Raw genomic sequence first — 25,811 nt, forward strand, 5'->3', positions numbered from 1 at the left:
ACACGTGCCACAGGCGGTACACAGAGCCATATCTGTGGGCACGCGAGCGTTGTCCTAGATCAGCTCCAGTGCGCATGCGCCCGCCAGCCAAATAAAGTCCCACCAGAAGTTGGGAAACAGTCTGTTTCCGGCCTCCAAGAAAGCCCCTGGAGCCTGGGGAGGGCGAAAAAACGGGCCCACTGTGCCATCGCATGCCAAAAGTGGGGGGAGTGCGAGGGGGTCATGCGCGCATGCATGGGGAGGCAGAGTGCATTGAATTATGGGTGTGGGCACGTACGCATGCAACCCCCCCCCCCACATTCCCCCGCTTTTGGCACGCGATGTCAAAAAGGTTAGCTGTCACTGATCTATGTTATTCTGTCCCCAAACAAAAGAAAAGAAAAACACTCTCCACTGTCCTACAGCTTCCTCATTAATCACCATGTTTTTAATCCTCAGAGTTGGAATCTCAAAAGAGCATAACTTGTTTTTTTCCCCTCCTTAGAGAAAGCGAAATCAAGGAACTTAAATCTCAACTGGCACGCATGCGGGATGACTGGATTGAAGAAGAATGTCATCGCGTGGAGGCCCAGCTTGCCTTGAAAGAAGCACGGAAGGAGATTAAGCAACTCAAGCAGGTCATTGAAACGATGAAAAATAGCTTGGCTGAGAAAGACAAAGGGATTCAGAAGTATTTTGTGGACATCAATATCCAGAATAAGAAATTAGAGTCTTTGCTTCAGAGCATGGAATTGGCCCAGAACGGCTCTTCTCGTGAGGATCAGAGCCTAGAATATGAATGTGACTTGTCACCTGACAAGTCTTTCAGCATGAGTACAACTTATTCCAAGACGGAAGACAGCATGTTCACAGAGAACCATTCGGTGGAGGCAGATAGCGGCGTACTGCTCAGTGATGATGTTGCGAATGGGAATGACATTTTTGAAGAAACCATGTTTGCTACCACTCCTGAATTTGGTCACCCGGCTCTTTTTACATCTTCTACTTTCAACCATCTGGATCTGGTGCAAAGCCTAGGCAACTCCCAAGTAGAGGATGACAATCATAGTGAAGCCATGGAGCAAGCTGTCCAGGCTGATGTGTTGCTATACAGGTCAGGCATGGAGCAGCTGATTGAGAACATATTCAAGGCACAAGATGTTTGTCCAATCAATCCATCTCCCATTTTGGTGGAATCCAGTGTATCTCATCCTGAAAATATCTCAGACTTGCTGGTGGATTTGACACCCACAGATCCAAATTCTGCTATCCTCTTATCTCCATTGGAACCCATGCCCAGGGCCGTGGATTCTCGATATTACAAAAACCGAGTCATGAAGGAACTGGATTTCATAGACTATCACACCACAACCCTTGGGAATGTGACAAAGATGTCTGAAGGGAACATTGTCAAAAGGTATTGGAGCAGCAACTTCCTCATAGATCTGTTGGCCATTGGTGCCCCCATTGTGCCAACAATCATGTGGATGTTTAATACTAGGAGGGGAGGAACAATTCCAATCTTCACTTTTGGAGCATTGTTTCGTGGCTGCTGCCTGCTGGCCTTGAATTCTCTTCGTCAAGAACCGGTTATTCTTCAACGTTAGATATCACTGTCTTGAATGGTGTGCCAAGAGATTGTATTCTGGTGGATATATAGTGAGGCCATTTAAAAAATAATAAGTGGTGTGCATCATGGTGAATCTGCCTGTTTTGCTCCTAAATGTTTGATTTGCACTATATTTAATTGAGAACATGTTTGTTGTTTGAAATGGAAGGCAAACTATTGATGGCATGGAGACATGTTTCCATTAAGTGTATACACAAGTGCATTTATAGCGCATGATCAGCACTTTCCATCCTGTGGTCGGATGTATGGATTGTGATACCAAATGTGTTCTGATGTGAGGGTCAGGTTCATTCTTTCAAAGGCAGCATATATAGTCCCAGCATGTGTTGTCTACGCTTCTTAATGGCACAATTGTGATGCAGTCACGCTCGCATTCCATTCATCTTGTGTACCCAGGGATCATAACCAAATGTGCCCCCCCTCCCCCCACAAACCAGTGTATTCATGTAGATGGGTGGGAATCTTGAATTGTGTTATTTTGTTTATAAATATGGCTGTGAATATATTTTACTGAGATTTGTCTGAAGTCTTAAATGAAGTCTTACTGGAAGTGTAATGTTAATCTATGAAGGAATATTTTAAATGTGTGATGTATTAACTTATTTTCCTCTTGTTTAATAATCTTTTCAAGAAAGCAAAGACCCTTTGAATCACATGTTGTAAATAAAGCATGCTGAAACTGAATCCTGAGTCCTTCGGGAGAAGGGCGGTATAGAAATGTAATAAATAATAATAATAATAAAAAAAAAAGTGGTGTGTTTGTGGTAGCTACCTATGGCACAATTCAACAGATTTTATGCTGTTATCCACATAGAAGCTTTAGAGGTTTCCTCTGGTATTTGAAGTAGTGACTACCGTATTTTTTGGAGTATAAGACACACTTTTTTTCCCTCCTAAAAGCTGAAAATTTGGGTGTCTTATTTTATTTGCCAAAATGTGAACTTTCCTGCTTTTAAAAATGAAAAATACGAGCAAGGAGCATTTGGATGACTGGGAAGCCTTGCATTCCCCAAAAGTTTTTTTTAGTAGTCCCTGACTGAAGAATGCTTGTGAAAACACTGTACACCAGTCACTTTCACTCTCCAACTGTAATCACCCACAGAAATCTATACGTTCCTGCACAGGAATCCCTCTCCAAGGAGAAATGGATGGAGATGGTATAAGAAGACGGGATGATTATAACTAAGGAAAGATCAGAACTAAATTGCCAATAAGTGGAATATGTGTATGTCAAATAAGTGAAGATAGTGCCCACAATTGTAATCAGAAGCCCACTGTTTAACATGCATATCCTTTACAGCCAATGCATGTAAAAAGGGCAGGGCCTTTTATCACACAGTTGGGATTCTGATTTTTGGTCCCAATTCTTGTCTTTCAAGAATACAGCAAGAAAAGGTTTGGTGAATCTTCAAATTCCACATCATTGATAGAAAACCTTTAGGAAACAAAATCTGCATTTTCTTGGACAGTGGTAAGTCATGGTTTACCCACTAACATTAGAGATTTAAAGACACTTTCTTTGTCCCAAATATCCTCAAAAGTGTCTAATTTGTCTTGCTTAAGTATCTCTGCCCACTTGCTTCTCAGGTTTGTATGTAGGTCTTTGGTTATTTGGGTTTTCTCCCGCGTAAAATTGGAAGTGTCTTGGCGATGTTTCAACGAAGTCTCATTCGTCATCTTCAAGCTGGTGTTTTCGGCTTCGTGCTTCTAGGAGCAATGTGTGATCGCAGCTGTTTCTTCCTTTTAACTGCCAGTGGGGGTGTGAACTGATTGGGTGGGAGCTTGGCTGTGTTCTGATTGGGTGGAGGTGTGTTCTGATTGGGTGGGGGTTTGGCTGTGCTCTGATTGGATGGGGGTGTGTTCTGTTTAGGTGGGGGCTTGGTTGTGCTCAGGTTAGTCACACATTGCTCCTAGAAGCACGAAGCCGAAAACACCAGCCTGAAGATGACGAATGAGACTTTGTCGAAACGTCACCAAGACACTTCTAATTTTACGCGGGAGAAAACCCGAATAACCAAAGACCTACATATAGTTCTTTTTTCATAGGTTTATATGTGTATTATTGTTTTAGCCAGGGTTTTTCCTACGTAAATCAAGATGTTTATATAGCCATAGTTCAGTGAAATCCCAATTCACTATTTTCTAGGCTTTATCAGATATTAACCAGCATTAATTAACCTTAAGTCTTACAACAGACAGCAAAATGCTGGTTAATGTCTGATAAAGCCTAGAAAATAGTGAATTGGGATTTCACTGAACTATGGCTATTTAAACATCTTGATTTACGTAGGAAAAACCCTGGCTAAAACAATAATACATACATACATACATACATACATACATACATACATACATATAATATATATATAAAATATATAATATATTTATAAACTATAGAAACTAGTGAATTGTGATTTCACTGAACCAGGGCTGCATAATATCTTGGTTTACGTAGGTGGAACCTGGCTAGAGAGAAATACACATAAAACCTACGAAAAAGAACATATATATATGTGTGTGTGTGTATGTATTATAACATATATATTAGTAGTCTAGACTCAAACCTGGGTGTTCTGGACAGTAGCGGCTGTGGTGGGGAATAGGCAAAACAAAGTCATTTTGTCTGGGACAAAGTTGTAGCCCTTGGCAGTGCCCATGGTGGCTGATAACAGGGTGAGGACAGAGGAAAGGAAAGCGCCAGGGAGCTCAAGGGCAAGCAGGCAGACATTCAGGCTAGCCAGAAGAAGTGGGGGGGGGAGAAAGGGGTGACAGATGCCAAACTAATCTTAGTTGCCCCATAAAATCAACCCAATTTCATTCTTGCGTTTTCTTTCAGCTGAAACTACAGCCAAAGCATGAGTTGGTAGAAGTTCCAGAATGAAATGGTTTGTTTCAAGTTCAAAACATCTTTTCTATTTTATTCTCTTCCCCCTCTCCCCCAAGACGTAACTTTTTTTTTTCTTTTTTACTCTCCTTCCTCCAAAAGGAGCAGGTGGTTAGAACAACATTGCTGGAAAGTTGATTAATGGCATTACCAGTTGTTAATGAGTAATATTATTACAAGCCATTGAAATAGATATTTTACTCTCCTCTGTATGTAGTCTTCATTTCAATTTGGATAATCAGCAGGTCTCTTTATTGATATAAATTCTTCAAAACTGCTTTTCAAGCAGTAGTCTGAATCTATTACTTTGCCAATATTCTGTGTTCTTACAACTGTATTAACAATTTTCCCCTTGGAAGTTGTTTTTTATTGGATCCCGTTGAAACTAAGAAAAAGAAACTTAAATCCCATTACTTTCAATGAAATTCAGTGATATCTAGGTTTATTCCCTGAACGGATATTCATTTTTTCAGCTTTATTCAAATAACTGCAGCAATTAACTAACATAATCTTACATTCTATTCTTTAGATTCCCCCACTTAGAGTCTATTAAAGATTCAGATCAATGTGCCTAATCTCTCATATAACTGAATACTACAAAAGATAAGTACGTAGTAAGCGACAATTTGCATATCCAACTCCTTTTGAGAAGTCCACACTAAGAGTAAAAAAATTACATAAAAACTGGTACTCCTAATCCTTTGGCATTGCATGAACATCAACTGGAAAACTTTTTAATACAGAAAATTTACTTCCATTATGAGAGATTTAGAGAACCCTTATTTTTGCTTTTATGACTGGGGGATGAGAAAGGAGGACAAGAGGCTTAATCATGGAAGATTCCTGAACAAGCTATGAAAATAGGATTCATACAAAACTTTCAAGCTTTGATTTTGACAAGTACCTAAGAACTGGGTCATCTTGCTATATTAAGATACTCAAATAATTCATTCCAGGCAACAATAAACAAATGCTCATTTTTCTCTTTAGAGAATCTTACCTCATATTGATTGATGGCAACTTATATTTATTTTCAGAATTAAGGATGCTTGGCCTAGAAGCAATAACCCTTAAGTGACCAAGAAATAAGTTTATGCATACCTTGTGCTACTTCCTATTTGCCTCCAATATTTTTATTTATTTAAAAAGTTTATACAGTCATCTATCTTAAACAACTCTGGGCAGCTCACAACAGAACCATAAAAAAAAAAAAACATAAAACAGCAAAAAGATCAGACAAAAATAAAAACTTTAATTATCTCCTTAAGATGCTCCTTAGTAAGCTACAATGATCCTTGTTTCATGCCTTTCTTTCCTATCCTGAGTAAAAAGCCAAGTCTTGATGGCCTTCCCAAAAGCTAAAATGGGGAGGGGGTTGTTGAATTGTTGGGGGGGAGGGCATTCCCAGGGTTAGGGATGGCCTTGGTAAAGGCACCCTTCTGAGGCCCTATTAAGTGAAAGGATTTCAGGGAAAGGCTCTAGAGCAGGAATGTCAAACTCGCATTGTCACGTCGTCACGTGATGTATCACAACTTTTTTCTCCTTCGCTAAACCAGGGGTGGGCGTGGCCAGCACGTGACACATCCAGCCTGCGGGCTGTAAGTTTGTCGCCCCTGATCTAGAGTGTGCCTATTGTATCTTATCTAATGGACACGCAGATATTCTTAGATAGAGGTGGTTCTGCAAATAACCAGGTCTCCCCCCATGTAGGGCTTTTAAGATAACTAGCCCATCAAATTGGATCAAGAGAGAAACTGGGTGCAAGTACAGGTCATAGAGGTATAGGCAAACCTATTAACACCTAATAGGCCACTGAATTCTGGACCAGGTGCAACTTTCAAGTGGCCTTCAAGGGCAGCCCTATGTAAAGTGCATTCCACTAATCCAAATGGGAAGTGAGGACCCAGATTGTGGGGGCAATAAGCTGACTTTGTATAAATATACAAAAGTATGAAGACTATTGCTTAACGCATTGTAAGCCGCCCTGAGTCTTCGGAGAAGGGCGGCATATAAATTAAAGCAAAAAAAAAAACCTAGGGCAAGAGTGATCATAAGCAAGGACTCTCAGTCCAGGAAAGGATGCAATTGGGGCACAAGATGGATCTGCACAAAGCTCCCCCCCCCCCTCCCAGCCACCTCTGCCATTTGCTCATCAACCAGAAGCTGATTCCAGGAGGGCACGCAGGGGATTGCAACCTGGTTCAAGTGAAATATTAATATCGCATTATAAAGCCTTAGTTTTATAATGTTTTGGTTCCCACGTTACAAAAAAGACGTTGAAACTTTGGAAAAAGTGCAAAGAAAAGCAACTATAATTAAACGGTTGCAGGAATTGGTTATGGCAAGTCTAGAGAAAAGAAGAGCCAGGTATGACATGATAGCAGTATTCCAGTATTTGAGGGGATGCTACAAAGAAGAGAGGGTCAACTTATCTTCCAAAGCACCAGAAGGCAAGACAAGAAACAATGGATGGAAACTAATCAAGAGAAACCACCTGGAATTAAGGAGAAACTGCCTAACAGTGAGGACAATTACCGTATTTTTCAGAGTATAAAACATACCGGAGTATAAGACGCACCTTAGTTTTTGGGGAGGAAAATAAGAAAAAAGCTGATTGGCAGGTGAATCAGCCTCCCGGAATACCCCCAATCAGCTGTTCCCAGAGGTGAATTTTAGCAATAGGTTCCTTGGTTGTGAGCTCTGCGCCTTCCTTTTTTTTTTTTTTTTTGCTTTTTTTTCTGCCTCTGAAACTTCTGAAACTGTTTCAGAAAAAACTTTTTTTCTGCCTCTGAAACAGAACTTCAGAAAAAAAGTCTCTGAAGCTCTCTCTGAGGCTTTTTTTCTGAAGCTCTGTCTGGGGGCTTTTTTTCTGAAGCATGTGTTTCTGATGCTTTTTTCAGCCTCTGAAACCTCCATTTGAGAAGCTGGGTGGGGCTACATTTGGAGTATAAGACGCACCCAGATTTTCACCCTCTTTTTGGGGAGAAAAAGGTGCATCTTATACTCCGAAAAATACGGTAACCAGTGGAACAGCTTGCCTTCAGAAGTTGTAGGGGCTTCATCACTGGAGGTTTTTAAGAAAAGACTGAACAGCCACCTATCTGAAATGGTATAGGGTCTCCTGTTTGAGTAGAGGGCTGGACTAGAAGACCTCCAAGGTCCCTTCCAGCTTCTATTCTGATTGATTGAAGTCGCCATCATTTGAGGGGCTGAAAAACTAAAGCCACTCCATTTTGCGACGGTTGAGCCCATGCAGACTGTTACAGCCTCCAGGGACTTGGACAGCACCGTAATAGCATTACTTGCCTGGCCCAGGGAAGAAATTTATAACTGAGTATTCTCAGCATACTGATGACACCACTTCTCATGCTGTCAGATGACCTCATGCAGCAGTTTCATTTCAATGTTAAAGAGTAGAGGGAAAATACTCTAAAAGCTCTGAGGCTCCCCACATGCTAGGGCATGACCTCTTCTTGTTCACCAACTGGAACCAGAAAGAGACAAAGGAGGGTTTTGCACTCCCCTCAAATAAAAATATTGGAAACCATATCATATAAAATCATCTCATATCGTATTTTTTGGAGTATAAGACGCTCCAGACTATAAGATGCACTTACCTTTTTTGGCGAGGAAAACAAGAAAAAGAAATCTGCCTCTGCCTCCCAGCAATTTTGCCTCGTTGCAGCAAACAGCAAATAGCCTGCTTTACTTTCATTTTCGTTTTCAGCATAGCTTGATTAGCACAAGAAAAAAAAATCTGCTCCCAGCAATTTACCTTCTTGCAGCAAGCAGCAGAGGCCCATGCAGCAATAGGCAATGGCAATCCCTGCAGCCTGAAATAGCTGAGAGTCGGGAGGCCGATCCAAAGACAATCAACTTGTGCTAATTAGGCTGTGCTGAAGCTGAAATGGGTTGTTTCTTCTTGCTGCTTGCTGCAAGGAGATAAATTGCTGGGAGGCAGAGGCCAAAGGGTGGGGGTCAGTGGGTGGGCGGGGCTACATTCAATTTATAAGACACATCCAAATTTTCACCCCCTTTTAGGGGGGAAAAAGGTGCATCTTGTACTCCGAAAAATACAATAATTTTTCCCTATTTGAAAACAAGCATCTAATTCTGAAACAGATATGCCAGAGACACAAAGCAAAAAAGTCAACATCACCACGGGTGGCATTAAGAATTTACTCTCTCTTCTGTGCATAATGCTGTCAGTTCAGTCAGCTTCTTCACAATATGCACCGAGGCACTTGGTATTGTAGCAAAGGCAAGAATTGTGGGAGCAAAAAAAAAAAAAAAGCAAGACTTTGTTTAAAATCATTTAATTAGTCTTTTCAGTAATAAGCGTAATAGACAATAGAATAGATTGCCATCATTCAACTATTTACACCTCTTTTTTTTTTACTTTAGCTTCCAAAACAGGCAGCTGAAGAGGTTATGTAGCAGTATCTCTTTGCAAGGAATGCAATGGGATCCGGCTTCAGCAGAAAACCCAGTCCTGTCCTAGAGGAATTGTGTGCAATGAGGCTTCTGTCATTTCAACTGTACAGCTGAAGATACACTAAGGAATTATGAACTGTTTTTCCTGGATGACTTCAAAAAATGAAACGGCAAACTTCAGTTCTATTAAATACTGAGATCATTAGAAAAGGATGCAATTCTGTGGAAATCAAACTCTCTTCCTTTGCTGGCATAACAAGCGGCATTAAGACAACTTCACACCGATTTTATTCTGCTCTTTCTTCATTAACCGCTGTACTTCTTTCTCCATTTTCTTCCTTTGTTGCTCAGCTGTCCGTTTTTCTCTTTCTGCCATTTTCTGCTGCCTGAAATTTCACAGAAAATACAGAATTAAATGCTCCTCGAGGAACTCAAGATCATAGAGTATTGCAGGCACTTCCTGAGCCTCACTGGTACTGATTTTTTGCTTATATTCAGCATAGGATTGCCAAATACCTGAACTGTAGAAATGATCCAAATAATCCATCAGAAGGTAGATTAAACGGAGTACCATTTAATTTGAAAAGTAGAATCATTACTGTTTATTAAGCTACCAAGCTAAGAAATGGTAAACTGAGCTCTATTGACATAGCTTCTTGGAAGTGGTATTTTCAAAAATTTTTACTACCGGTTCTGTGGGTGTGGAAAATCCCCATTTCCTCCCGATCAACTGGGACTTGGGAGGCAGAGAATAGATGGGAGCGGGGCCAGTCAGAATTTTTACTACCGGTTCTCCGAACTACTCAAAATTTCCGATACCGGTTCTCCAGAACTGGTCAGAAGCTACTGAAACCCACCTCTGCTTCCTGGGTTCAGTGATCAGCAACCTGCAGGATTAGCTGGAACTCCTCCATCCGGCAGTCGAGTGGATCACAGTATGCCCAGTTTTCTACAGATGTCCTTAATAAGCTTATATTCTATCCAACATTGGGGGGGAGGGGGGGTTGCTGTAAAAGCCATTATTTGGCGAATCTGACCCTTTTTGCCATCATGTATGCCATATTTGTTACTTTTTCACCTGCAACTTACCTTTACAAAATACATCCTCAAAACTCCCAATAATTACATTTGTAAGTGCATCACTGTTAATTTGAAATGTGTTCTACATTTTGAGCTTAGTTTTGTTAACATATTTATTTACTTATATACCGCCTTTATTATTTTACAAATAACTCAAGGCAGAGAACATGACCACCATACCTTCCTCCTCCTGTTTTCCCCACTGTGAGATGGGCTGGGCTGAGAGAGAGTGACTGGTTTAAAGTCACCCAGCTGGCTTTCATAGCTAAGGCGGGACTTGAATTTACAGTGCCATGCTTTTTAGCCTGGTGCCTTAACCTCTAGAAAAATACACTTTTTGTTAGTCACTTCCACCAGTGTTCCTTCTCATCACTAACTCTATGGGAGTGGAGTTGGATATTGTTCCAAGAAATACTTAGGCAGCACTAGAAGATACAGGTAGTCAACTTACAATCATTCATTCAACAACTATTTAAAGTAACAGTAGAGCTGAAAAAAGTGATTTACAACCAGTCTTTGCACTTATGACCATCAGTCACATGATCAAAATTTCAAGTTCTTGATAACTGGCATATGTTTACAACAATTGCAGTTTCCTGGGGTCAAGTGAGCGCCATTTACAATCTTCCCAGTGGACGTCTGACAAGCAGTTGATGGAGGAATTCAGATTCATTTAAAGACCATGTGATTAGCTTAACAACCATGGCAAAAGGTCTTAAAATCAGGTGGAACTAACTTAACCACCACATTGCTTAGCAATGTTCCCATTCCAATTGCGTTCGTAAGTCAAGATTACCTGTATAGAGGGCCACTCACTATTATGGCCCATATTCTCAAGTCAGCCTTTCCAAACACCTGTTGTTGTTGAGACTATAATTCCCATTATCTCCACTCCACATGGCCAATTATCAGGTAGGATCAGAGTTGTAACCCCACAATTGTATAATCAAGAAAATACTTTTTTTGCACACTGCATACATTAGAACTCACAATCAGAATCTAGTGATAATGGCAGGTTGCATGGCCTTAAAGGGGGAACATGACAAATTCATACAGGAAGATGCTATTTAAGGACAATAATTACCATGGCTGTTTACTCCTTTCTGAATGACAGGCAACATGCCAATGGTTTTGAACTTCCCAAATGCAGTCAATTAGTAACCACAACAGTTGGGTGGGCTAAACAGACATATGAGTAACATAGCAGGGCCGGTCTTATGTTTTCTCTGAAATTAGGAACAAATGCTCCCCAAAGCCAAGGATATTAACTTTGTTAATAAGAGGTAGGCTCAATGTGTATGTTGATAAAACACCTTCAAGAGCCTGCAGAGATGCAAGGGGAAACTAGAATGGATGAGATTAAAAATGGTCATTTGTTCATTTATAAAATTTATAAGGCCACTCAACTCATAACTCATTTATTATTGTGAGCAGAATACATCACTTACAATAAAAAGCAATTAAAATCAAACAAAAGTAATATAAAAGCCATTTAATAAACCACAACAATACGCATATTGGCTTTGTTATATAACAATTGCCGCAACACTTTACTGAAAATTTAATTCCTTCTTATAGAAGAATAATAAATTAAGCAGTGGAAATCTGCATCTATTTGTTAACCTGATACTTGAAACACAAGTATTGTCTACCTGATACTTGAAACACAAGTCGGTTATAGAATTCAATTTAATTTGGAAACCATATAATACAATGTTATTTTTTTTTAAATGTTTGTTTTGACTTGCTTATTCCCTATCTTTTCTATCATGTTCTTAAATGCTCATTAAAATAAAAATAACCTCCTCTTGGGATTTTTGTTTGTGTTCAAAGCATACTGTCTTTGAGGAAACAATAAATTTCAGCTTTTTAGCTTGATTCTACCATGGCAAAGATCTCACACAATATCTAGCATTAGAAGAAAGACGGCAATCTCCAAGCAATGCTGTCTATCCAGGACTCTAAAAGGCAATGTTAGCTGTGCGCTGAGCCCTCTGCTGGCTTGCTAAAACATTTTGTGGGTTGTTTTTAATACGGAACAATAGTTCACGTATACATAATTACATTCCCATCAGGCTATTTTCTCTTAAGGTGATCGACATTATCAGAGTGCAGAAGAGAAATAAACCAAGGAAATTAAAGGCATGAGAGAAGAAAGAGGAAAAGAAGTACAATTAAAACTAGTTTAAACCAATCCCATTCACAATATATCTCTGTATTTTTGTAAACTGTCCAACTATCCACTTTCTAACACCAGGTTATATTTCACACACTGCCTTTTGTTCTTCAAACGACTCCCTTTTTTCCCCCAGGAGATCTCATAAACTATATCTAACCACTTCTTGGTCTTCCTCTTCCTTTCAATCTATTCATTATTCCGTGATATATTTCTTTTACAATTTGATCCTTACTGATTCTCCTTATTTGAACAAAGCCAGTGGTGGGTTTCAAAAATGTTTACTACCAGTTCTGTGGGTGTGGCTTAGTGGGCGTGGCATGGCTTGGTGGGCGTGACTTGATGGGCATGGCAGGGGAAGGATACTATAAAATCTCCATTCCCACCCCATTCCAGGGGAAGGTTACTGCAAAATCCCCATTTCCTCCCGATCAGCTGGGACTCGGGAGGCAGAGAATAGATGGGGGCAGGGCCAGTCAGAATTTTTACTACCAGTTCTCCGAAATACTCAAAATTTCTGCTACTGCTTCTCCAGAACTGGTCAGAACCTGCTGAAACCCACCTCTGAACAAAGCACCTCAATCCATATTTGATTTGAGTCTATTCATTCTTGACTCTGTCTCTTTTTGTTATACCATATAGATTTCTTAATCACCCCACTCCTATTTCTATTCAAGTTACTGTTTATATATCTCCTGTCATAGCCAAGTTTCACTTTCCTATAATGAACTGGGCAGAAGCAAGCTTCTGTGCTTCCTTCAATAAACATATATTCCTTAAAATACATATACCTACTCTCTTTCTGCCTGCCACACAGGAAAAACGGGGTGCCAGAGAGTACAACAGAAGTATCTTATCAAATGGCCATACAGATTTTGTAAATTGTTAAATTTGCTAGGAGGTGTATCTCCATAGCATCTACATAAAAACGTCATTTAAGCATTTCAGCAAAGTAGAACCCATCACGTTCACTTTTGAATAGCTTTTACTGGGGCAAAAAAAGGAATCTTCAAAATAAAAAAAAATGTAAAAAAATATAGAATATTTTTTTCTGTGTTCCACCTCTCACTTTTGCCATGCAACAGTCTCATGAGGAAATAGTAGCAGTCAAAATTTTGCATCCTTGATGCAAAATGTTAAATAATAACTGATCAAGGATTTCCGATTTTGACTTGAGTACTCTACATATATCTCCTTATTTATTTTACTGTGTTTAAAGGCTGTTCCAATTATAAACAACTCCAAGACTGGGATACATCTCAACCTCCATAAATTGAGTTAAAACAATACAATAAAAAGATAAGACATGGAAAACTGAGGTTAATTCTCCATATAAGCAAGATATTCTCCTTGCTAGGCTTCATATGAAGCTCTCTGTTTTACCATCCTAAGCTCTTGGAAACAGAATTGGGACAATAATTAGAAGACTACCTAACATTTGAAAAATGTTAAATTATTATCCTAGCAACAGCAGCACTCTTTAAGAGCAAAGGGCTGATAAACAGAGGTGGTGTGAATTAGCAGCACCAACAGCTGACATGACTTGGCAGCAAAAGGCATGGCAAATGTCAAGGCTGGCAGAAATCCTTGCCAGTAATTTTCAGATTCAGATGAAGTGATTGACTGCAGTTTCTTCAATGGAAATGAGGAGTTTTAGACGTTTTAGCGCAGGTTTGCATTGCAAATATAAATTTATATTTATAAATATATATTTATATTTATATCAACTTCCTCATATTTTTCAGAATAAAAATCTAATTCAGATATAGGCAATATAGTGTCTACAAGCATCAATGTCTCCTTAAGTAAGTCTTTGGTGCCCATCAGTTTACCTATGACATCTGTTTTTTTTAAACATCTTTCTAAAAAACATAAATAGATAACTTCCTACAAAGCAAAGCAGCATATCCTGGAACCCAACAAAGTCCAGATCTAATTGAGATGGCACAAAATACCCTGAGAAACTGATTTGCCTTATTGTAAATGGGTGCTTGGTGATACATCATGCTAACAATTTTATATTTCCTTTACTCACAGGCTTCCAATTGTATCCTCAGGTCAAAAAGAATGATTTATTGATAGAAGCTTAAGTTCAAATCTTAAATTTGAATTTAAAGGAAATAAATAAAAAGGAAAGATAAGATCCTAATGTCCTTTTACCTCCATACCAGGAGAGAGGGAACAAAATTCACATGATGACTTCATTGATCATATAATAAACTATGGTTTGTCATTATATCCAGATACAGTCACAGTGAATCCTATCTGAATCATGGTGGATGGATAAATTATAATCAATTACAGGATTTGGTAAAGTTACCTCAGAACTTCTTCTGCTTGCCAGGAAGCATCTTCTTCTTCTTCCCAAGCATTTCTGTTTTCCTGCCATGTCTCTAAGTCTCCTAGTTCTGGCTGCAAATGGAAATTAATTAGTATCTCCAAAATACTGTTCCATGCTATCGAGTAATTATTCTAATAAAGTACTGCAATCCAAATTCCAGAAAATGTAACTACCTATTCCTGGAAAACATTGAAGGGAGACTTATAGACAGCAATTTTCTTTGAATGAATTCACTATAATACAGAAAAAACCTAGCGTGTGTGTGTGTGTGTGTGTGTGTGTGTGTGTGTGTGTGTGTGTGTATTATTCAATACCATCAAAAGCTTCTAAATTTTCACACAACTTAAGGCTTTATTATAGTTCTCAATCTGTCTTGCCTATGGCCAAAAAACCCAAAACCCAACAGCTAGCATTCCTTCTTTAAGACATTCTGGAAATTACACATAAAAAAATATTTGTGATAAAGAAGTTACTTACAGATTGGTGAATAAAAGGAACATCTGGTGTAGCTGCTAATCTACTTGAAAATCCGGCACTACCATCCTGGTTGCCAAAATTTAAAGGTTCACGTTTTTTAACAATGATCTGAAAAGTATGAATTGAAAATAGTAATTTGCAATATTACTGTTATTAACAAATAAAATTGGAAACTTATTAACCCAACTATAAAAATTTATGTCACACAACAATGCTATGTTCACTGTTTCCAGGTGTCAACTTACATTTCTGGCCAGTACAAGAGGAGCAGTGGGCCTGAACCCTGCAAGTTTTCCACCACTTTTTCAATCAATCAAAGTATCCTTAGTTCTACCAGCTCAATCATTTGATTTCTGGTTAGTGACTTGGAAGCGGAACTGGCTGTTAAGAACAGCTCCTCTCTTTTTCCATGCTATTCTTCTGATATAGGGCCCTAGACTTGGACTAACAGGTTTAGACTATAAAATCAGATATTGTAGCAGAAATACAGAAAACTCTTTTCACTGTTGCCTTTGGACACCAGGATTTTGCATTCCAATCAGGATTGTTAAAAGCATGAGGCAAAAAATGAGGAGGAGGAGAACACAGGATGAGGGATCTTCTGTGCTTGTAGGCCCAAGGCTGCTTCCTCCCTTGCCTTCACTACAATTAAACCACTGCCCTCTGCTCTTTTCTTTTTTGGCCACAAGGTGTCAGCCATCATTCCTAAACTACATTTAACTCCTGGTTGTAAGTGAATATGGAAAGCACTGCTTTTCTTACATTTTTCATCAACTCTTAGGTATGGATGAAAAGGGAAAAAGTAGTCTGTTTAAAAGTAGGAGCAGAGGTGGGTTTCAGCAGGTTCTGACCAGTTCTGGAGAACCGGTAGTGGAAATTTTGAGTAGTTTGGAGAACCGGTAGTAAAAATTCTGACTGGCCCCGCCCCCATCTATTCTCTGCCTTCCAAGTCCCAGCTGATCAGAAGGAAATGGGGATTTTGCAGTAACCTTCCCCTGCAATGGGGATTGGGGAGGGAATAGAGATTTTACAGTATCCTTCCCCTGCCACGCCCAAGCCACACCACGCCCACCAAGCCATGCCCACAGAACCGGTAGTAAAATTTTTTGAAACCCACCACTGAGTAGGAGCAAATACTTCTGTTAACATCTACAGGCAAGAAAAGAACATTTGGAAGCCAAAGGCTTTTGCAGGCTTATTCGCTGTTCAAATGGTATAATAAACACTCAAACTGTTCAGAATTCTATACTCTGAAATGTTATCTTTGCACACACGCTAATTACATGCAATACCCCTACTGTCTACTAACGGCAAGGGATAGGACTGAAGCAAACTGAAGCAAAGCACTTTGACTCTGCACATATAGACTGTCCAGCTGTTTGATGGAATGAGGAGGGGCTTTACCACAGCATCAGTCAGAAGGAAGTTGGCATGCAATCCTGCAAAATCCTCAAACAAAAATGTATAACCTCGCTCAACCCACATAACTTAATTCATATGTAGTAACTAGTTTTGCTTTCAAACTTCCTTCTTTAACCTCACCCTTGATTAAAACTATAAGGCTCAACACATAAACTCATTAAAATGACTTATGTATATTATGTTAATATACAGGTTGTTCAATGTGATTACGTTTCAAATGCAAAACAGAAAGGAGAAAATAATGTAAATTACTTCTTTGCTACATATATATCCTGCTGTGCTCCCAAAGAATACAAACACAAAAGTCAGTACACTTTGGGTAGAAATGACATTTTTTAATGATGTAAAACTGAAGAGAGAAAATTATTGTCTGCTTTGGCAGTTTCAGTCATATTCAAGTCTATGATGATGAATTTAAATTGCTCAGAATGCTGTACACCTCTACTGGATATGATCATTTTTAAAGTATAGCATTGTGTTTTCCCGAAAATAAGACCCTGTCTTATATTTTTTTGAACCCTGAAATAACTGCCATGTGCTCAAAAGCCCGATTGGGCTTATTATCAGGGGATGTCTTATTTTGGGGAAAACAGGGTAGTTAACTGCATAAGCTATCTAACTGAGCCACAGATAGAAATCAATTTTCACTGCTAAATAACCACCACATTAGAAGGAAGTAGGGAAGATTTTTGTGAGAGTGCTGAAAACATACTTTCTGTGTTTTCCTTATTGTTGGTGCCATGTCCTTAAAGTAATCAGGTTCCATTTCTTCCAATCCATTTTGTTGATTGGCCACACTGCCATTACCACCTTCAATTTTCACACTTGTAGGGGCATCTTCATCCCATGAAGACCAATCTTCTACTTCTGGCTAAAAAAAAAAAGGGAAAGAGTTCCGATCTTTATTGGCCATCCAATGTTCATAATTTATAACCTATTTTTATTGAGTCATTTGGTAGAAGAACTGTGTTTAAAAATTGATATCCAGACCATTCAATATATTACTTGTTTAGGAACAGATGAAAAATCCACAGTAGTTGGCAAAGTTATTTGGTCTCCACTAAGTTTTCGTCCTCTTCCGGTCCTGAAAAACAAGAGTTTCTTCTTAACTCTGACACGTTTGATAAAACTGAAATTGCAAATAAGAAATCATTTAAAAGCTAAATTAAAAGTTAGAATATTTAAAAAGAGATTTACATGCTTGAGTGCTTCTCAGTACTAAAAGCATGCTCTAAATTTTATTTCTACCAAGACATAAAAAGTGTGTAGCATTAAACTTCCAAATCCTGCATACAGATGGAAAAAAATAGTATGCATGCTGGACATGCATATTTGAAAGGGTAAAACATACATTATAAAAAAAATTGGAGTAGAAAATTATAGCATACGTTTTTAAAATCAAAACCTTAAGAGCAAAGTAACTTTATAAAACCAGAGGAAATATTAAAAACAAAAACAGGTCTGTCAGAAATGAAAACTACAGTAAAGAAAAATATTCCTGTTCCAATCATCAGATTTTTTAAGAAAAATTGCCAGTCCTTTTCCTTTATAAACCAAATCAAATGTTAGATTTTTTTTTGCCCCAAAGATTATAGTCACTACTGATGCAGCAAAAATGCTTACAAAATAAAAGATAAAGATTACTGCATGCCTCTGCATTTTTTTCGGTTGTGATAAAAACTTAAACAAAAATGAATATGTGGTTCCTTATTCCCTTAGAAAATATTTTTACAAACATTTTCTGAACATATACTTATTCCTATACCTGTTTAATCAGAAGTAGTATCTATAATTCAGGTAATAATTCACAGCAGTTCTCAATATTTGACTTTGTGGCTTTTTCCTGAGGGAATATAATATTTTCTCTTTCTCTTAATACTTGAGATATATATTAATTCAATCATTTATTCATTGTATGTATGCAAAGAAAGAAGCACACACCTACAAAACAGGTTCTTGTATAAATAAAAATTTGTATCAGACATATTTATTCTTAAGTGCTAAAGCTAATCACATGACACCGTAGTTTTGTTTTTCTAAGCATTATTATATCAGTTTCTTTAGCTATACAAAGATATTAGAAAGGATATGATTTTTTTTTAAAAAAATTCAATGCAACATCAAATTACATCACTATTTATTGTTCAATTATGGAAGAAATTTAACTTCATGTTTCTAACTGTTTTAAACTGTCATAAAAAAGTATTAATACTACATTCCCCCTTCCCCAATTTGAAACATACACAAAGAAAAAAAGCTCTCAAGAGGAATGAAGTAGAAATCTTAAGAAGAAAAATCAGAGCAAACTCACATGCAACATTTGATATTTACCTGCAAATCAATCTTTTGAAAAAAGATAGTACTGCTGCCAAGCATGTACAAATTTTAAATAGACGGAACTGTGTAATTGCCATGATGAAAGACTTCACCTGAAAAAGAGGAAAAAAATGTACTGATAAGCGTAATGCTACTTTGCAATGGTGGTTAGTTTTGCAGACTTCTAAGAGAAGTCTGTGCATACACTTCAATGCAGCTACAACCCATAAGTATGATTTCAAATGCATATTACTAACAAAAATCAGGATTGCTATATCCAAAAATGCCACTGATTTTTAAGAAATCAAGAAAACAAATGGAATATGTATTCATATTGTGCTAGACCTCAACAAAAACTTTCAGAATCTATAGACATTTAGAGCACTTCAAGAAATGGAAAATGTCTCCTGACAAGGTGGGCTAGCAAGTTAGTTGATTAACTACCTCAATAACGTAATTGTGGATTGTTTGGGCATGATGCTCAACCTATTATACTGCACTCTTTGTGCTTCTTTTACAAACCATATTGTGATCTATTTCGTTTCCGTATTCCCGTTAGCTTTCTTTGATATCCCAACTAAGTGCGTTATAGTTAATACTAATGAGAATGTGTCTCTGAATTAACAGGGAAAAACCAACATTTAAAAAATCCATAATTTGAATGAAAACTGTTTGCAAAAACATTTGTCCATCTGAGTAATATATCCCAGAGGAAAGAAAAGCTTCAGGAAAGTAGAAGTTGGATGAATAGGATCAAACTATTCATCAAATAATTTGATCCTATTCAAATAACAAATTTTCAAAGCTAAACTATATTTTGTCTACAATATCTGAACTTGCCCTGTTGCACTGTATGGCACTGAATGCTGGGCAGCAACAACAGGGACCAAAATCTATCTCCATGCCATGGAAATGGGAAAGGTCCATTGGATATCGGGCATCTCTCTTCTTGCCCACATCACAAATGACAACATTTGACATCATTTTGGTGTGGCATCAATTATAGAGAAGATGAGAGAAGGCCAGCTCCGCTGGTATGGACATAGCCAGCACCTTCCACTGTGGCCAAGACTGCCTACCAACTAGAAGTCAATTGTCAGCGACCTTGTGGGCATCCAAACAGAGATGGCAAGACGCCATCACAAAAATATGCAAGCCGCAGGCCTGCGCCCTGGAGATGCAGACTGTGCAAAGTGGTGTTCAATGATCAGAAAAGTGGACCCTGCATCTGGGGGAATATGCTAGGAAGGAGGAGGAGAAGGAGAAGGAGAAGAAGGAAAAGGAGGAGGAGGAGAACCTGAACTTTTGGCTACAATATCTGAACTGATCCAATATAATGAAGACTGAATTCAAATGTTAGGCTTCTTTCAATCTTCGTCCTAGTGTTATTCCTGTGCTATGGCAGGGTCCACTTAGGCTTCTTTCAATGTTAATTGAAAACATTACTTTAAAGCAATTCAGCAATAAAGCGTCAAAAATCATGTTATTTCTTAAACACCTTGGCAAAGCCTCAAAAAATTATTAGATTGCTTGGCCTCGTATGTACCTGTATAATACTATTAGTCAAGAAAACAACTACTAATAAAAAGCTGCTTTTATGGAAGTCTATTTTAAAAATATGCTCCAAACCATCAAACAAGTTAGATGTCACACAAAAGATGTTGTTGCCTGATATTTGTTTCCTTAGAGTCAACTACCTGGAGAAATCCCTGCATTGTTTGAAGTAATTTGTCATTCTAGAGCTGAGAACAAATAACTGGGCCAAGATCACCCAGCTGTCTTTATGCCTAAGGCAAGACTAAAATTCACAGTCTTCGGGTTTTTAGCTTGATGCTTTAGCCACTACACCAAACTCGCTCTTTTTCTGAATGCTACAAGAGCAGCAAATCTTAAAAACTTTGAGTAAATGGTAATACTAAATGATTTAATCTTTGTATCTTTTTATAAAAACAATATATGAATTGTATGCATTATATCTTATTTTTCAATGTCTTACATGCATTGATGGGCAAGTGCTAGACAGAATATATTAATAAAATTCCATCTAGATTCCTGCTTGCAAGACATCCAAACTACAGTATTTATGGGAGAGAAGTTCCTTCTGTTCACTTTTTCAAGTTTGAACAAAATCTCTGAAATGTATTTCACTTTTAACTACAGTACATTCTTTGTAGCTTTCTTTCACAAGTCTTTCATCATCATAGTTTTTTGCAGCAATCACCCTCTCATGTGCATTCTGTTTTTCTCCCATTATTTCACTCATTTCATTTATTTCTTTCCTTTTTTCTGATTTACTTTTTTCTATATCTGCTTTTGACTTCTCAAAAATCAACTTACTTTTCTTCCCCCTTCACTGGAGCAAAACATTCAGACCTAGATATAGGTTAGTTATTTTCTAAAAAACCTTTATAACTGCAAATACTTTCCAATACACATTTTCAGCTTTTCATATATATAAGTAGTAATGAAATCTGCAGTTTCACTTTCTTGAGAGTATTCAATTCCACACTGGGAAAGAACATAATAAAATATGTTAATTCATGCTTTTTACCATTACCAATTTCTTACATTCCAGGTCTTAATCATTCATATGCCATGATCATCATCAGATGGATGATTCTATTCAACTCAGGCTTTCATATACTATAATTTTTAACAAAACAGAGTAGATTACTAGCTATAGTCATACACATGCCAGTGTATATGTATAAAGACAGCAACAGTCAGTTTTGATACATTTAGTCTAGTATGCCACATGAGCAACCAAGTTTTATTTCAAGTATACTCACATTTCTATATTCAAACAAAGGTCATATATCTAGAGACTACCTACAGATAGCAAGTTAATATATGTTGCTCATATCCCATCAACTAGTTGGTAAATGCAATACAGTGGAAAATATAACCAAGAGATTTTTAAAATCTCCTTCTAATCTAAAGCCTTATTCTCAGGATACCACAATTCCAAATATGTGTCTCAGGATTTGCGAGAATGAAACCAAACTTGCTGAACACAGGCTTCCCCTTCATAAATTGTATAAATAATTTGGACACCAGAGAAATTAAAAGCTTCAGAGGAGCCAAGTACTCAATGTCAACCTCAAAGGCCACTGTGAATATCACAAAAAATAAAATGTTTTGCTCCTTGGAGCAAAAAGTGCTTGGTGAAATAAAAAAAACCAAACAAACAGCATGGCCACAAGCGTTGCCATACTAAAATCAGCTTGCTTGCCTGAGAGAAAGAAACCGAAAGAAACTTTTTGTTCTAATATTTACCCTTCTCTTTCCCACAGAAGAAAACAACCACAAGAAGTCTATGGAGATTCTCAGTGATTCAGGTCATGGTTTGTCCCAAAGGTGCTTTTTTCAAGAGGCAACTGGACTTTCTGGTCCAGTTTGAAGCTTCTTAGATGAGAAGTCTTCAAAGAAAAAACAGAAAGTCCAGTTGCCTCTTGAAAAAAAGCACCTTTGGGACAACCACAGGAAGCCTTGCCTGGTAAATTTACAGGGGCACCATGATTTTTTTCCCCCTTTAAATCTTCCCTAAATTTGTTTGGATAGAAGATAAATGTCCAACATTGCATTCATTTATGATTTTAGAATAGAATCGAATAACAGAGTTAGAAGGGACCTTGGAGGTCTTCTAGTCCAACCCCCTGCTTAGGCAGACGACTTCAGACAAATGATTCTCCAACATCTTCTTAAAAACTTCCAGTGTTGGAGCATTCACAACTTCTGGAGGCAAGTTGTTCCGCTGATTAATTGTTCTAATTGTCAGGAAATTTCTCCTTAGTTCTAAATTGCTTCTCTCCTTGATTAGTTTCCACCCATTGCTTCTTGTTCTACCCTCAGGTGCTTTGAAGAATAGTTTGACTCTGTCTTCTTTGTGGTAATCCCTTAAATATTGGAACATTGCTATCATGTCACCCCAGCCCTTCTTTTCATTAAAGTAGACATACCCAGTTCCTGCAACCATTCTTCATGTTTTAGCCTCCAGTCCCCTCATCATGTTTGTTGCTCTTCTCTGCACTCTTTCTAGAGTCTCAACATCTTTTTTACATCGTGGTGACCAAAACTGGATGCAATGTTCCAAGTGTGGCCTTACCAAGGAATTCATAATGGTATTAACACTTCACCTGATCTTGATTCTATCCCTCTGTTCATGCAGCTTAGAACTGTGTTGGCTTTTTTTGGCAGCTGCTGAAAATGTAATTTTTGCAACGGTTTGCAAGAGGTTTCGTTACTGGAGTATAACACTCCCACCACCACCCAAAAATAAAAATAAAAAAAGGTCCGGGGACAGAAAAGCCACGTTGGACCTCCCCACACCCGGAGGCTTCCTTGGAGGGCAAAGGCCTCCCACGTCCGGGATATGCTTGGATAACCAACCAGCGTCCGCCTCATCAGGACTCCGGCCTGAGGGAGGAGCGGGGTAGCAAGACCCGCCCGCCCGCCCGCTTTCTTCTTTCCCCGGGAGAGAAAGCGCCTCAAAGGAAGGCGGCTCCCTTCGCTCGCTCCCCCGTTCACCTTGTCCAGCGCTGAGGCGAGCGGTCGTGGAAGCGACGCGGCTCAAGCCGAGGGACAGCCGCTTCCCTCGGCGACTCGCGACTTCCCTTCATTCAAAAGAGGATGGGGGGGGAGGCCTCCGTCTCAGTCGAGGCTCTTGGCTCCTCCATAGCTTCCCTTCACCGGCCACTACCGGCTCCACCTTCCTATCACCCTAGAGACGCCGCCCCCCCCCTCCGCCTCGCCTCCCCACCACCACCCGCGCCTACAATCGCCTCTTCCGGTCCCGCCCCAACACTTTTTAAGCCAACCGGAGCTTCGGACTCAACAGAAGGGGTGGGGACAGAACCGGAAGGATGGACGTTCCCTGCGCAAGCGCACAAAGCTGAAGCCCTCTGGGCCGACGGGAGGTAAAAGAGAAAGGGGGGTGGAGCTTATGAGGACCCCCCCTTGGGCCACGTGACCTACGGTTCGCCTTTGACTGGCGGCTCGGTAGAAAAAACGCATAGCCGAGCGGCTCGCGCTGAAAGTCGTTTTCCGTGCAGGGGGTCTCCAACCTTAGCAACTTTAAGACTTGTGGACTTCAACTCCCAGAGTTCCTCAGCCAGCTTTGCTGGCTGAGGAACTCTGGGAGTTGAAGTCCACAAGTCTTAAAGTTGTCAAGGTTGGAGACCCCTGGGCTAGTCTGTGCATTCGCATACATGCATAATGTTTTTATTTAGGAGAGGAGGAAAACTGTAGAGCGAGACGGGCTGGTTTAAACTGGAGTTGCTTTTACAGTGCTTTGCAGACCTGCTGCCAGGTTTTGGGAAAGTTACTTTTGCACTGTCAGATGCCTTCTAATTGCGAACAGTTGATAAATGAGGCAGTCGTTAAACAAGGACGAACTGTAACCGTCTCCAAATCTTCAAGACATCTATTATTATTTTTGCTTTGCAGTGTCCAGCTTTCACATCTACAGATCACTAGCTGATTTTTGTTTCACTGAAATGTCCTTATCTTTGTGATTGTCTCTCTAAGTTTAGGGTTGCCTTCATTCCTAATATTAATAATATCCAGCGTATTATCCATCCTGGTCTACACTTGAGCCTTCCAAAATAAAACTGTCAACTTATTTACCATCAAATATATATTACAAGGATATAGTGTCAGAGAAAGACATGTCTTAAGATATAGTGGGCTGGGAATTGGCATTTTTTTAAACGGTATGTTCAAAAGCATTTTTAAAAGGTAGTTGGCAAAGCATTTGGATTTTCAGAAAGGTGCTACATTCATGAAGTTAAATTTCTAGCAAACAAAATGTGTCATTAATTAAATCATATATTCTTACGGCATAAATAGGAATCTGGAAAGTGAATCCCTTTTGCTGGCAAGTGATTGTACCCAAATGAAAAGCAAGGGAACTTCTCCAAATAAACCTTTAAAACAATGCAATGTTTCTAAAATTAAAAATTAAGCCTATATAGAGTTAGCAAGACATTAACTTCAGAGTATTTGTGTTACTTTTAATTGGGGCCCGTCTTTCTGTTCCAAAAATATATTTTCTTTTACCCTGATTCAGTTTCATCTTTTAAAAATACAAATTAAAAGTATTGAGGACTACATGTTAATTAATAGAATTTTTATGAAGCGTTTCATTTTTTTTACAGAATTGAGACCTAACATCCATATATTTGCTTAAATAATATTCAAAGGCCTGAACTGTCATTCAGAAATGGATACCTCCACTTGATCTGTAGGAGATACTAAATCTATCATAATTAGGCTGCAAACATCTGGGCGATCACTAGATGGCAGCAGAGAGAGGCAATCTGCTACCACCTCTCTGGATATTTGCAATGTAAATAATGCTAGCTTTGTAAGGGGCATCCACACACCCATTTCAAGAACCTATTTTCAAGATAGTGTTAATTGTAACTAATATGCTCACTACACATTATGATACCACATAACCTGGTTCTGGCTTACAATAGTCAAACAGGCAGTCCTCAACTTACTACCACAACTGAGACCAAAATTTATGTTGCTAAACAAGACAGTTGTCAAGTGAAGTTGGCTCCATTTTGTGACCTTTCTTGCTACGGTTAAGATAGTAAAATGGTTATTAAGTAAATCTGGCTTCCCTCTTGAGTTTGCTTGTCAGGTCACAAAAGGGGATCACATGATCCTAGAACAGGGGTCAGCAACCTGCGGCTCTGTAGCCACATGTGGCTCTTTCACCCCTCTGCTGCGGCTCCATCACTCAAAATATGCGTCACAACAGCCAACGTGTGACACCCACCAGCACACGATTTATTGAGCTTTTCAACCCCCGGTAGACCAACCATGAATAAATCCAAGAAAAGTTTCAGAAGAAAACAGAACGTTTAATTCAACTACATATGCTAGTTTTGTGGCTGCTCAAGAAATAGTCAGGCACAGGAAGGGTTTTATGGCTCCCGGTGTTTTCTTTTCTGTGGGACACGGGTCCAAATGGCTCTTTGAATGTTTAAGGTTGCAGACCCCTGCCTTAGAACATTGCATTACAACCGTCATAAATACGTGCCAGTTGGCAAGCCTCCTAATT

The 25,811-nt window shown here is 38.9% G+C and overlaps 2 protein-coding genes across 3 annotated transcripts in view; one reads left to right on the top strand and one right to left on the bottom strand.

The window, feature by feature from the left end:
- SYBU (syntabulin) overlaps positions 1-2,313 on the top strand; it is a 59,958-nt gene extending 57,645 nt beyond the window's left edge. For both annotated transcript variants that reach the window (XM_070940372.1, XM_070940374.1), the window contains one exon: positions 485-2,313. In XM_070940372.1, the coding sequence (XP_070796473.1) occupies positions 485-1,586 (1,102 nt within the window). In that variant the 3' untranslated portion in view covers positions 1,587-2,313. The remainder of the gene's footprint in view (positions 1-484) is intronic.
- Positions 2,314-8,793: 6,480 nt separating this feature from the next.
- Positions 8,794-23,485, bottom strand: EBAG9 (estrogen receptor binding site associated antigen 9). Its single transcript, XM_070942053.1, has 7 exons — positions 23,267-23,485; positions 18,755-18,852; positions 17,429-17,507; positions 17,136-17,294; positions 15,002-15,109; positions 14,504-14,595; positions 8,794-9,313 (listed from the first exon to the last, which is right to left on the bottom strand). The coding sequence occupies exons 2-7, from the start codon at positions 18,835-18,837 to the stop codon at positions 9,193-9,195; spliced, it is 642 nt and encodes a 213-aa protein (XP_070798154.1). The 5' UTR covers positions 18,838-18,852; positions 23,267-23,485; the 3' UTR covers positions 8,794-9,192.
- Between the last annotated feature and the right edge of the window lie 2,326 nt (positions 23,486-25,811).

The sequence above is a fragment of the Pituophis catenifer genome, unplaced genomic scaffold (genome assembly GCF_029215685.1).
Source record: "Pituophis catenifer annectens isolate HBS135680 unplaced genomic scaffold, rPitCat1.0.hap2 SCAF_3, whole genome shotgun sequence".
In the NCBI taxonomy this organism is placed as follows: Eukaryota; Metazoa; Chordata; class Lepidosauria; order Squamata; family Colubridae; genus Pituophis; species Pituophis catenifer.